At 36.6% G+C, this 14,016-nt stretch overlaps 1 protein-coding gene across 1 annotated transcript in view; it reads right to left on the bottom strand.

Annotated features, from left to right (window-relative positions):
• The window catches only part of RYR2 (ryanodine receptor 2 (cardiac)), a 592,347-nt gene that overhangs the window by 136,126 nt on the left and 442,205 nt on the right, over window positions 1–14,016 (bottom strand). Inside the window, exons 65-67 of the mRNA XM_011935762.1 lie at window positions 13,891–13,940; window positions 2,354–2,414; window positions 904–1,142 (exon numbers count right to left, since the gene is read on the bottom strand). Of these exons, the coding sequence (XP_011791152.1) occupies window positions 904–1,142; window positions 2,354–2,414; window positions 13,891–13,940 (350 nt within the window). The remainder of the gene's footprint in view (window positions 1–903; window positions 1,143–2,353; window positions 2,415–13,890; window positions 13,941–14,016) is intronic.

Raw genomic sequence — 14,016 nt, 5'->3', positions numbered from 1 at the left:
CAGGGTTTTGCCATATTGGCCAGGCTGGTCTCGAACTCCTGACCTCAGGTGATCCACCCACCTCAGCCTCCCAAAGTGCTGGGAATACAGGCATGAGCCACTGTGCCCAGACTAAGCATGCTTTCTTAAAACAAAATTTAAAATAAACATTCTGCCACTGGTAGTTGTGGCATCCACTAAGTAACAGCAGTTTTTGCAGAGATTTGCCCATCAACTGAGGAATGTACAATGCATGAGTCTGAATTGGTGATGCTGCTCAACAAAGGCTCATGTCCTGAGCAGGACAGTGGGGTGTTGAAGCAGCTCATGTGCTATTTTTTCCACATAATCTCGGGCATTCTGTGTATATTTTTATTAACTACCGAATGCCAGCCCCAAACAGAAGATTAAAACTTCCCTAAAAACTGTCAGAAACCTCTAAACAGAGGATACTGAGACATTTTAAAAGAGCAATTATTTAAACACAGACTTTGTCAATTACTTAGACAGTCTTCACATTACTCTGTTGCCAAGCTTGGAGAAACAATCTGCATTGACTCAGAAATAATTTGAAAACATTTAATGTTGCATGTTATATGGTCCAACTGCATTAAAACATTTACGTGAAAAGAGGCAAAATGTGGAAATAGTGATCATTTGGAAACTTTACTTCAACCATGTGGAAGTTATTTTCTATAACCAGTACCTTACTGGTCTTCTCTGTGGGTGCATGTAATTCAGAGATCTATTTCTGTAAGAATGCTGTCTATCGCTCAAACGTCAACCTATAACGTTTTGCAATAAAAAAGGCATTTTAACATGGAAACAGTGTTTTAGTAATCCAGATGTGGTTATTACTGTTTTTGATTGTACTAGAGGGTATTTTGATTTTTTTAAAAAGCTCCAAGATATAAATTTACATACATATTAGGTCTTCCCCAAACTGATGCTGGCCAATATGTTCAAATAATGATGACAGCATTGGAAGCAGAGCCACTGTGGTGTAATTGATAATCTGAGTAACCCCCTTGGGCTGGTTTCGGGTGTGAGTGAACTGGCCCTGCTTGAGGTTTTCCATGGTCTTCTCCAGATCCTCTGCGGCATTGTCCAGAAAAGCTCTCAGTGCACTTTTAACACTCTCCAGGCCAGTCTTCATCACTGTCCTAGAAAGTAAATAAGGGAGGACTCGTATCTTCCAACAGGAACAAATGAAATACAAATGAAATGTGGTTCTCCTGTGATGTTTGTTTCTCCATTACTCTACCCACCTGGTAACTAACTTTTAAAATCAAGTCTAAAACAAGTGTTTTCAATATACTTGAAGTTACAGCAACACTGCTCTGTAAATTATCTTTTCCAAATACCTTCATAGTCAATTTATGAAAACCTTGCTGCAAAAGTCTGTGCTTAATGCTGTATACTTGTCATTAATAGCCTCCAATTTAACAAAACACAGTTTCTGAGTGAGTATAGTTAATCCCAAATCCAACAAAACGGAATGTTTCCTGAGGCAATGGGTAGGAAAAGAAAAACATTTCATGCCAGCTAAACCAACTCAACAAATGATACAGAATGTTTGTGTTTTATGGTGTAGCAATCAAGTCTTTTCTAAAGAAGCCGCTGAAGGCTGAACTTCATATCCTAACGCCACTATTTCTAGTAGGAAGTGAGGGTCTGTAATGGTGTCTCCTTTTTGCATTTATTATAGAAAAGATCTTAAAGGAAATCTTAAACACAAGAATGGATAATCAAAGAGTACTGTGGAATGTTCTCTTTACGAGACATTTATAAACTTTTATTTAGATTTATCCTAGATATAAACTAAATGTATGGCTTAAAGGCTGAATCAATCACGCTAAATAAACTGATTTTGTATTTGGTCAACATGCTAGATTTCTGGTCAAGTTGACAGGGCAGAGTAGAAAGCACACAGATGGGAATTCGTCTACCTACACACTTAGTATGCAATCTTAAACATCACTTTATTCATCTGTAAAATGAGAATAAAACTCTGTTTCCTAAAAAGCCAAATGTTATTATGAATGTTAAGCACAAATATCATGCCTGGAAGCTAATAAGGTCTCCAGAACTGTCAGATTACCACTTTTCCTGCATGCTACATTACCAATTCAACCCTCCTTTAGGGTCCTAGCCGCTACAGAAATTACTTGAGATTAAATAATAATCTATATATGATCATAAAAATAAGCCGCCATTGTATTAATTTCGAAAAGTTTTTCTTTTCACCTACACGAAAGACTTCATTACAAATCCAAAGAATAAAATCAAGACTCTGGGTCCTTCTTAACATTCTTAAATATATACATGTATCATTATTATAGTAATTTATTTAAGTAAAAATGTATCCATTTACCTTGCATCCAAAGTCTGACCCAAAATATGAAGACAGTTGACAATTGAGGTTGCATCGTTGCCTGAAGAGGAAACAAAATGCCGTATAAATTGCCCTGAGAATTTCTCAATGTTCTTCTTTTCTACCAATATTTGTGCTAGAAAGATTAGTCAATGACACAACTCAATAGCAATAACTTAATTTAAAAGATTTTGTAATAATCAAGTTTGAAGTCATGCAGTTTTTCTGCTTAAAAGTGGTTATGCAAATGTAAGTAGAAAAGCAATAAAGCATGTCTCATCAAATAGCTGACATGCCCAAGAAGCATTCAAAAGCATTGCACCAGGCTAAAAGAGTTTTAACCGAGGTTTTCAATAACCCCCCTCCCTCCCATCTCATTGGATTTTTCAGTCTTATTGGTTACAAACTTTTAAAGTCAGCTCATATCCTTTATGAAATGAGGTGGGCTTAAAGTTTAAAAATTTTAATTCCATTTTAATTGCACCAAGTATTTCTGCTTTCTTATTTTATTCCACTGCATTAAGATGAATTAATTTGCCTGAATTCAATTGCATGAAGGTAAATTAATTTCCTTGAATGTTATTGGTCTTTGCCAAAAACCAAAAAGCACCAAACCATCATGTAAAAAAAAAAAAAAATCAGAGGCTAAAGAAGTTAAATAATACTCCTATGAGATTTTGAGATGGTAGTAACTCCTCTTGAAAGTAATATAAAATTCACTCATTTTGATTGGCATATTTTACCAGGAAGTACAGAAATGTGAGTGATAAAAGCATTACATATACTTTTCTTTGTAATGGTGATATAGAAAGCAAATAAAATGATGAATTCAAGGTAACAAAATAATTTGACCACTTACAATACAGTTTGACATGATCAGTTCTTCATTTTACACACACACACACACACAATCATCTCCTGGGTGTTGAGATTGACAAATATTATTTGAATGTAAGTTTTTGTAATACTGGTATATGTTATATTATTTTTACAAAAAAGTAACCTAAAATGAATGACTTAAGTACACAATGAAATTAACAATTGTATTAGAACATGGGCAAACCAGTTTAGTGATATGATACAAATAAGAAAAGAAAAAATAAGCTATTTATTACTGAGATTCTGAGTTTTTATAAAAATATTCCCCCATCTTGTTCTTCAAGTCTCAGAATTCCTGGTAATAATGAAGACAAAATGAGCTTCTGCTCATTTTGGTAGGATTTGTTATTTCCCTGTCCATTGGCAGATGCCAGCTCTGGGGCTTCTCCTGGAACCCTTAGATGTATTCTTTTGATGATTAATTCATTTAACAAATAAAGACTAAAACCAGGCACTCTCAAATTTCCAGCAATAAACAAAATAGTCCTCGTGGTACTAGCATTTTAAAGGGGGATATAGATAATGAATCAGTCAGCAAAAAAAAAAAAAAATATTTAGCAAAATATCAGCATATAAGATAATAGCAGGCCACAGTTAAAGATATTTCCAGCAATAAACAAAATAGTCCTCGTGGTACTAGCATTTTAAAGGGGGATATAGATAATGAATCAGTCAGCAAAAAAAAAAAAAAATATTTATTACATATTTGTTACAAATATATATTCCAAATATATATATTTGTTGCATTATATATTTGTTCCATTTATATATATTTTGTTCCATATATATATATATATATTTGTTCCATATATATATAAAATATCAGAAACTGGGTAGAATAACAGGGAGAGAGGTCATGAGTCCTTCCTGGAGGCAGCATTTGAGCAGAGGTTGGAATGACATGAAGAAACAAACCATCCATGTATCTGAGAAGGAGACCCAGGTACAGGGAAGAGCACATGCAAAGGCTCTGAGGCAAAAAATGAACCTGGTGTCCCAAGCAAGGAGGGTCAAGTGGCTAAGGTGGTCAGGACGAGAGGAAAGAAGCAGAGTATGAGGTGGAGAGGTGGGGAGATGTCAGGTTCTAGAGCTTCGTTAAAGCGAGCCCTTGGATTTTCAGTGCAGTAGGAAGACATTCTTAGGTTCTGAGCAGGATGGGATATGATATGATTCATATTTTCAAAGAATTCCCTATGTGGGAAATTCTGGAAGAGCAAGAGTGGAAGACAATTAGGGACCTACTGCAGGAACGGAATCAGTTCACTGATGATGGCGAATTCAGAATAGGATATCAGTGGTGAAGAACTTGAGAATACATATTTGATGGATTTACTTATGGTTTGAATGTGAGGTGAGCAGGAAAGCAGTCAAGGATAACTCTAAGGTTTTCTGCCTAAGTAACTGGGTGAAAGGTGGCACCATTGAATGGTATGCACAGGAAGAAGCAGACTGTGGGAGGAAAGGGATGGGTGGGGCAGGGGCGGTCCTGACCCTTGCTTTGCGCATATTAAGTGTGATGGGCCTATTAGTAATTCAGGTAAAGATGTAGAATAGGCAAGTGATTAAAAAAAAAAAAAAAGTCTTCAGTGCAGGTAAGAGATCTAAGCCAGAGCTAACCACTTGGGCATTGTAAACATACATTTAATTCTAAACGTCATGGGTCTAAATGAAACTAGCCAGCATGAATATAAGTATAGAAGAAAAAAGGCCCAGGGCCTCCAGTGTTTGGAGGCAGAGAAGACAAGAAAGATGCAGTATAGACAATGGGAAAGAGAAGGCCATGAGGAAGAAGAGATCCAGTGCAATGTGTATGGGTCCTATGCCACTATTAATCAGCCTCAAATCAGAGAGGCAGGTCCTTCACTTTTCCTAAAACACTCAGTTGTCTGTCCCTTCCAATCTGCTGCCTCTCATTATAGATTGGCAGTGTTTGTACTTGGTACTGAGTTTTCCTGTGCCCTTTCCCATGAGGGGTGGCCGGGGCTATTTTAAACTTCTATTAATATAAGCTTGAGAGGCTGGGATTTTTGTTTGCTTTGCTCTCTGCACCTAGAATAGTGTGTGACATACAGCAGGGCCTTAAGATATTTGTGGACAGGCTTTGGGACGTAAGAAGAATAGGAAACAGCACCAGTAGCCAGACAAATTCTGTGGGTTGACTGAAACTGTGTGTTGGGAATATGAAATTTCTATGATTGCTAAAGGAATAAACTATAAACTCCACACATTTTTACATTTTGGTAGGCCCCTTTTAGATGCAGTACAACTTTAAATAGAAATACCTCTATGTGAAAAATGGGAAAGGGACTCTAAGAATGCAGAAAAAGTAGAATCTTCAATATTTTAATTTGTAGACCAGGCAAAAGTGTCAATCCCATTAGCATGTGTAAGAAGCCTAAAATAATGATTAGTCTTCAAGAGGTAAAGCATGTGGTAAGGCTTTTCAATAAAATAACGACTTAAATATTGTCCTTCTTAAAGCTATCCAGATCACCATAATCAGAAATGTCAATCACAGTATTAGGAAGAACAGGAAGGGCCAGTAGAGTTTCCTAAGATGATAAAACTTTAAGGTGGCAACAGGACTTTTATGTACTTAAGTTTACATAATTGCTTCATTGCTCTGGATGGTGTAAAAACCAAAAGATTGATAGTTTTCAACCCACAGTATTCCAAGGACCCAGCTATTTCCCTTGTCCTCAGATACACACCTCTCATCACCTCTAAGCACTTAGGAAAACACTGATAGATTGCCTGTTTGTCCTTAAGACTGTGTATTTATATCAGTGCATCAAGGTGTACGTAAACATAAAAAGTACATAATTAAAATAACAACTTACACCTGAGTCTAATAACAATACAGACAACACTGGGTTTTAAAAAACATTATGACAACTCTCATATACGACTTTCTAAAAAATAAAAACAACAAATTACATAATATAAACATAAATAATTTTTGCATATTAATCCCACATTACTTTTTTAACTAAAGTTTCTATAACTCAGGAATTCTCAGTGTTAAATTTGACATATATGGCAGTTCTGTCTTATAATCTGATAAACTGAGAATTCAGAGAATGTTGACTTCTCTCTCTTCTGGAAACAGTGATAGCAGTCATTCTACTTTTAATTTTTCTCTACTTTTCTAATATTGCACTCTTTTATCTGAAGAAATGATCAATCTTGGCAGAACTTTATTAATAATGTGAACTACCACTATGCCAGAACTTAAAAATTTCTCTCACAATTATGAGGGAATAGAGAGAAACTGAAGAGTGTCAATGACTTTGTTATTTCTAAAGTCTGTGATATTTAACAGAGTAAAATTATTGGTTCCCTAATTTGGTGAGGAGTTTCAGTCAAACTGAGGACACATTTTGAATAACTACATAGTCTACTCATTTTTCAAAGCCAGGAAATTATCCTATCGTGCTATGTTCAATTGAAGGAATTATCTGTATCGCTCTAATACTATGTTGCTCTAATACTATGTATACTTTATTGCTTTCATTATAGGCATCTAATTCCAATATTTCTGAACTTACTTCTCCAAAAAGTAGGATTGTTTACGGTATATATAATAAGTTAAATCTAGGGAATCGTTGTTCTTGCCATGCATATTGTCATAGTCCTACAGAATTTTTAAATTAGAGAAACATCTCAATGATCCTCCAGTTACAAATAACAAGGATAAGAAAATAGTGACAGATTGTGCATGCCTGGACTAGTACATTCTCAACTTAATGGCACACTGAATCCTCAAATAGGCTTCTATCCCCAGCGATTCTGAGTACTTTAAGTAATTTTTCTTTTATTATATGTGTCCTACCCAAACACAAGTACAATCTGAGCCTTGTGAGAGATAATACAAACATATTAATTTTCTAATATAATAACTTCTGAGATAAGACAGCAATCATCATACAAATACATCAGTGTTTTTTGGGAGAGATATTAGAAGTATCAACATGAACTTAATTCACAAATTTATTGATTAGGGAGAAATATGAGTTGATAGAATCCATTGTATTACTTTACTTAGTATCTACTTTTAAAACTCTCCCAAACATAACATTAAGATTTAGGCACTGGTATAAGTAGGCATACTCACCTAGAAAAAAACTGAATATTTTAACAACAGCTACTGCTTCATGTTAAACACATAATAATATTTATCTTGATTAATACTCCTGTAGCTAATATTGGAGTTGCATTAATGATGTTATATACCGGGTTCTAGGTCAACCCAGAAGTGCTGCAATACTATGCTCATTGTATTACAAAATGCTGGCTTTTTGTAATAACATCAGGTATTTCCAGATGTACCTATGTCATTAATTCAGAAATTCTCCACTAACTCTGAGGAGTGTCCAGGTCATTCAATGTCTCACAAGGATGTTACAAAGGCACCAGAAAACCGGAAATAAACTGGCCTATAAGTGATAAATATTTTGTGCCAGCCTTTTCAAATAGTTCCTGGACCTGAAAGGATCATTGTTGGTTGAGTTTCATGATCTTATTATTATTATTATTATTATTTTTGAGACGGAGTCTCGCTCTGTCACCCTAGCTGGAGTGCAGTGGCCAGATCTCAGCTCACTGCAAGCTCTGCCTCCTGGGTTTACGCCACTCTCCTGCCTCAGCCTCCCGAGTAGCTGGGACTACAGGCACCCGCCACCTCGCCCAGCTACTTTTTTGTATTTTTTAGTAGAGACGGGGTTTCACCATGTTAGCCAGGATGGTCTCGATCTCCTGACCTCGTGATCCGCCTGTCTCAGCCTCCCAAAGTGCTGGGATTACAGGCTTGAGCCACCATGCCCGGCCGATCTTATTATTTTAAGGGTCATTAATTATGTGTTATTTTCTTTTCACTGCAAGTGGCCTAAGTACTTCCATGGACCTCTTAAGGAATAAGAGAAAAAAACAAAAACAAAACATGATTCTCACCAATTATAGGATAATTAGGTACCACATTTTTCTTAGTAATCTCTTAGGCAAAATAAACAAAGAAAGCTGTGTTATCTGTGAATGTAAGAAAATTTCCAAGTTCTTAGCACTTATCTCATAATAAGTGTCTGCATACTTATCTATCTTCTCTATTAGACTGTAGGCTTCTTGAAGGCCAGATTTGGTTGGCTTATTCATTCTTCATTCATCATATTTTCATAAAATATCCACTGTGTGCCAGACTCCGTGCCAGGCACTGAGAATGCAACAGTAAGATCTCACAGAGCTGAGAGTTTTTGCGAGTGAGACGTTAATCCAGTAAGCACACCATCAGTGATATGGAGGAAAAGTACACAGCACCAGAGGCTGTTGTAACAGCAGGAGAAGGGAGTATTACCAGGGAGGTCAGGGAAGCCTTTCCTGAGAGAGTAATATTTGGATTGAAGTTTGAAGGATGGATAGTTGGTTATGAGTGTGAAGGACTGAGGATATGAGTGTTATGTGTGAGGGTCCTTTAGTCAGGCGATAATTACAGCATGTGCAAAAACCCTGGGCAGAAAGGAATCTAACACATTCAAGAGGCAGAGAGAAGGCCAAGGAAGCTGAAGAAGCATAGGGAGCAGGAGAGACTAGGCTGGGACATGAGGATGGAGTGGCCCATGGGGAATGGAGGGTGAAACACTAACGTGGCTAGGTTAAGAAATGTGCTTTCTATCCTAAAGGCATGGGAAGCCACTGGATATGCAGGAGTGTGATCAGAGAAGCATGTTTTGAGAAGATTCGATAAGATCATCGTGGAACACAGTTGAGAGAGGCAGGAGGGGACTCAGAGAGAATGGTCAGTATGCTCCTGCAATAGTACAAGTGAAAGATGTTTGCATTTTGTCTGGGTTCCGGAGTGGAAAGAGAAATAAATCTTCATTTTCCTATCCTCACATCTTGAGTGAATGCCTTTCACATGGCAGACATACAATACATGTTTATTGAATGAATGTATAAGATGAGTATCATTAAGGCATTCGATTTATTTTCACAGGTAAAAAGAAAGCCGTTAAGGAGTGCTGATAAGCACTGCCTGTGCCACCCTCACTATTACTGTTGGACTGTTAGCTATCAGATGCTACTTCCTCTAAAAATGATTGAAAGATTCTAACAGACTGTAATAGAAGGGCTGATGTATCCTCTAACTGCCTTGAAAATAGTAATCAGAATTTCTAGGTAGCAAAAGTCAGGGGAAACTCTGGGAATAAAAGCACTATTTCTTTAGTCAACATTGGGTCCTTGAAAATGGCCAATGATAAGGATATCACTTGTCAACCTGCCTATGTCCTATTTATGTCCTACCTGGATTTCCAAAATTCGTTATGTGCAGCAACTTACAATCACTACCAAGCATTTCAGAATTCAAACAGGGAAGTCTAGATTTAAACAAGATGCTATTTTCTTTCTTTTTCATTCCATAAATTATTCTCATTGATTCTTCAGAATTCTGTGGGTAATATGGCTTGTCTTCCTTTTTAAAAACCTTAACTTTTTAAACATAAAATAAAATCGTTCAAATGCCTCAAAAATAATAGATGAGGCATAAAAACACTATTATCTTAATTCCTGAATAGTGTCCCTCAATGTAGAAGAAATATTTCAAAGTAGATAACAGATAAACAAAAAATATAAAAGCCCAAGTTTTGAGAATCCTCATTTCATATGTCAGAAAAATATTTCAACCACAGGTGAGGTTTGGAGATATAATTACAATATGGCAGCCAACCTAGAATAAATATTTCATTACCCATCAAACTCTGCTCACCCAATTACTACCACCAGAACAAGTATTTTGTCTTTTCATTTATTTTAATGCTCCTGTCTTGTCTCCAGTTTCTGACATATTTAAGGTTAATATGTATCTTTCTACATCCTTACCTTCACTGATCATCACAAAACTCAAGTATTTTCTTGTTAACGTCAACTTTCAATTCTGTCTTAATTTACTCTTAGGTTTAGGTCATGAAAAAATATTTAAATCAAGATAGTACAGGAAACACAAGATAGTACTGGGAATATGTGAAGCTTAAATGCTTAAGACTTAAAGATTCGGCTTGCGTGGTGGCTCACACTTGTAATCCTATTGATAATCAATGTATTTCCTGCCAGAATGCAAGAAAATGATAAAGGTAGAGTGAAAAAAAATAGATTAATATGACCATATACAAACAAGTACTGCATATATGCTACTGGATCTCTCTGTTTGGAAAAATCCACATTGGCATAGCCGATAAATCAAAAAGTAAATAGTTGGGCTATAACACTTCCGATTCATTCTGGAAATGGGTGGATTTTAAAGGCTTTACTGTGTGTATTTTTGTGTGTGTGGTATGCAATGTTGGCTCACTGCAACCTCTGCCCCCCAGGCTCAAGTGATCCTCCCACCCCAGCCTCCTGAGTAGCTGGGACCAAAGGTGTGTACCACCACGCATGGCTAATTTTTTGTATTCTTAGTTGAGATGGGGTCTCACCATGTTACCCAGGCTGGTCTTGAACTCCTGAGCTCAAGTGATCTGTCCACTTTGGCTTCCCAAAGTGCTGAGATTCCAGGCGTGAGCCACTGCACCTGGCCCTGTGTGTGTATTTTAAGTGGCCAAGTCTCCTAGTTTAGTATGTAATTTATGTCAATAAAGTATAATAAGCTTTAGATAAATTAACAAAATCTAATAATTATAATAATACTAGAAACACCTTATATGTGAAACTATAAGGTTACACTTTACATGGCACTTTAACATGAATTATTTCACACAAAATCGATCTCTAAGTTTATTAGGTATTTTAGCCCACTTTAACAATGGAAAAAATGCAGGTTCGGAGAATTTAAGTCCCTTGTGCAAATCATTCAGCTCGTTAAGTTAGAAAAATAGGACTTACAGCAAGGTTTTCTGATTCCAAGCCTGCTATTCTCTCTAGGATGTCATATTAGCATCTACAACCCATAATATGTGAAGTTTAAATACTATACCAATACCCATAATATGTGAAGCTTAAATGCTTAAGTCTTAAAGATTTGACTGGGCATGGTGGCTCACACCTGTAATCCCAGCACTTTGGGAAGCCGAGGTGGACAGATCACCTGAGGTCAGGAGTTTGAGACCAGCCTAGGCAACATGGTGAAACCCCGTTTCTATGAAAAATACAAAAAATTAGCCGTGTGTGGCACTGTGCGCCTGTAATCCCAGCTACTCGGGAGGTTGAGGCAGGAGAATCGATTGAACCCAGAGGCAGAGGCTGCAGTGAGCTGAGATCGCACCACTGCACTCCAGCTTGGTGGGCAACAAGAGCGAAACTTCATCTCAAAAAACACAAAAAAAGACCTAAAGATTCTAATAGTTTGGCAAGTCTGTACTAGAGTATGTTTGATTAATAAAGTCTTCTTGAAATTTATATTTTTATAGGCAAATATCAAAGCAAATTTGAAATAATAACATACACTTTAATAAAACAAAAATGTGTAAAAATACACTTTGAGATGTAAAAAAACACATCCAATAATTTCCCCTTAAAAATAAAAATAATAGTATTAAAAGGCTAAGGGATGAAACCACAATGTCTAATTGAAATACTAGGACCACATGGGGAAGGAATTAATGTTAAGGTCTAGTTTTTCACCCCTAACAAGCATGACAAAGTGTATTACACATTTATCTTCAGTGATCAAAATTAAATGATATATTTAACAAAAACGGAATTTCAAGAAAAGCTAAAATGAATCCATAGAACAGAGTCTACATATAGTTCCTTTGGAGATGGTTATAATTTGAAAAATGGCACAAGGGAGGCTCCTGGGCATGTTGGAAACGTTCTATGTCTTGGCCTGAGCCATGATGAAATGGTTGTATAAGCATATACATTTTCATCAAGTTGTTTTTATTTGTTTGTATTAGAGACAGGGTTTTGCTCTGTTTCCTAGAATAGAGTACAATGGTATGATCATGACTCACTGCTGCCTCAAATTCCTGGACTCAGTGATCCTTCCATCTCAATGTCCTGTGTAGCCAAGACTACAGGCGTGTGCCACTGCACCTGGCTAATTAATTTTTTTTCTCCTTTTTGTAGAGGGAAGGTCTCACTATGTTGCCCCAGCTGGTCTTGAACTCCTGTCCTCAAGTGCTTCTCTCACCACAACATCCCAAAGTGCTGGGATACAAGCATAAGCCACCACACCTCGCCAAGATGTTCTTAGGATTTTGTACTTCATGTATGGAATATCTCAAAAAAAAATTTTAAAGGAAGTTATAGTGAGGTATAACAGGAAAAGAAGACTATACAATAAGCAGGAAATTAGAAATAGCACCAAAGAAAATATTACTAGGCTCATTAATAAGACCGCAAAAGGGCAGCTGATATGTATAATTAGCTAGTACTTGCTGCAGACAAATGGAGAATATTTGAATCCATTGTTATTCTGAGAAGGTTAAAGAGTATATGAAAATCCTGCCTGAATAAGCCCATGAAAATCTTTCTCTGTTGAAGAGAAGTGAAACAAAAGTCAGTGAACTAGAAATTATTCTAAAGATAACTGCCTCATTGATTTTTAAATAACTGAAATATTAATGTTAAAAACTCAGGCAATTTTAATGAAATACAAATTTTCATTACTATATTTAAGAGCATCAAATATTGGATACAATACTAGAAACCAAATATAGCAATAACCTACTATATCCAGAAACTATTATTTCTCAAAAAATGTAATGTGAAGAACTTATTTGTGCATATATGTATATATGTATAAATATACACACACACATACACATATACACACCCATTCCTCAGTTTAACTGTGACTTTGTAGAAATGACTTAATTTTTTTAATCCTTAGCTTTTCCTGTAAATAGAATTGAACTTATAATACTTCTAGCAATACATTCAATGTTTCATTACTAAAATTACCCCAAAACTGTCTCAAAACCTAGAGAGCAAAGGGCTCACATTTTCTTTGGCAGTTTATAAAATCAGATGCAGGAAAGTGTGAAACACAAATTCCACCAGCCACTAGAGATTCTAAAGCCCCACGGCAGGGAAAATCCGCGGAAAGTGAGTGCCCACCCTGCATGGCTGTCCGGAAGCAGGTGCTCTGGAACATGGACTCCAGCTAGGTGAATTCTCAGAAACAAACAGAAACTGACTCTGGAGTGAGTGGTGCTAGAAAAGCCACTCTTGCCAAGTGAAGCTCCGAAGCTCCTTGGCTTCAGTGTCTTGACTATGACGTTCCAATGTTTGGAATGCAGAAGACATGCAAATCTGTAGTCAAGAGCATTAAAAAACATAAGTGCAGTTTAAAATTCTGATTTATAACAGCTCATCCGTTAATCTATCAGAGGTAACCAAACACAAATCCAAGGGCCTGGCTTTGTTTTGTTTTTACCCCTGAGATAAAATATGGCACAGCCTGCCATTTCCATTCATTTGCTCTTTAATAATAGCCTTTTTATTTTCAGTTATGCTTTGGACTAGTGTAAAAAAGATAGAGTCCTCAATTTCACCATACATGATGCTATTCATGAACAACCTCGAGGACCTTATCTTGGCCTGCAACGACCATGCATGCAGCCATGCAAACATGCATCCATGCAACATAGCAGCACACAACACAGTGCAAAAACGGCAAAGAAAACCAAGTGATGGCCATGCTTGTATTTTTTCAAGGGTCTCCTTACCAAATAGTGAAATCCTATGCCTGACAAGAACTCCAAGTTTGCAGAATAGGCTGAAGACAAAAGAAAAACAAAAGAGAAAAGGGAAGGGGCAAGGGAAGGTAGAAAAGACAGGGGAATATTAAAAAA

Source organism: Colobus angolensis, unplaced genomic scaffold, assembly GCF_000951035.1.
Source record: "Colobus angolensis palliatus isolate OR3802 unplaced genomic scaffold, Cang.pa_1.0 Scaffold148, whole genome shotgun sequence".
Classification (NCBI taxonomy): Eukaryota; Metazoa; Chordata; class Mammalia; order Primates; family Cercopithecidae; genus Colobus; species Colobus angolensis.
This window is presented reverse-complemented; position numbering and strand designations above follow the sequence as displayed.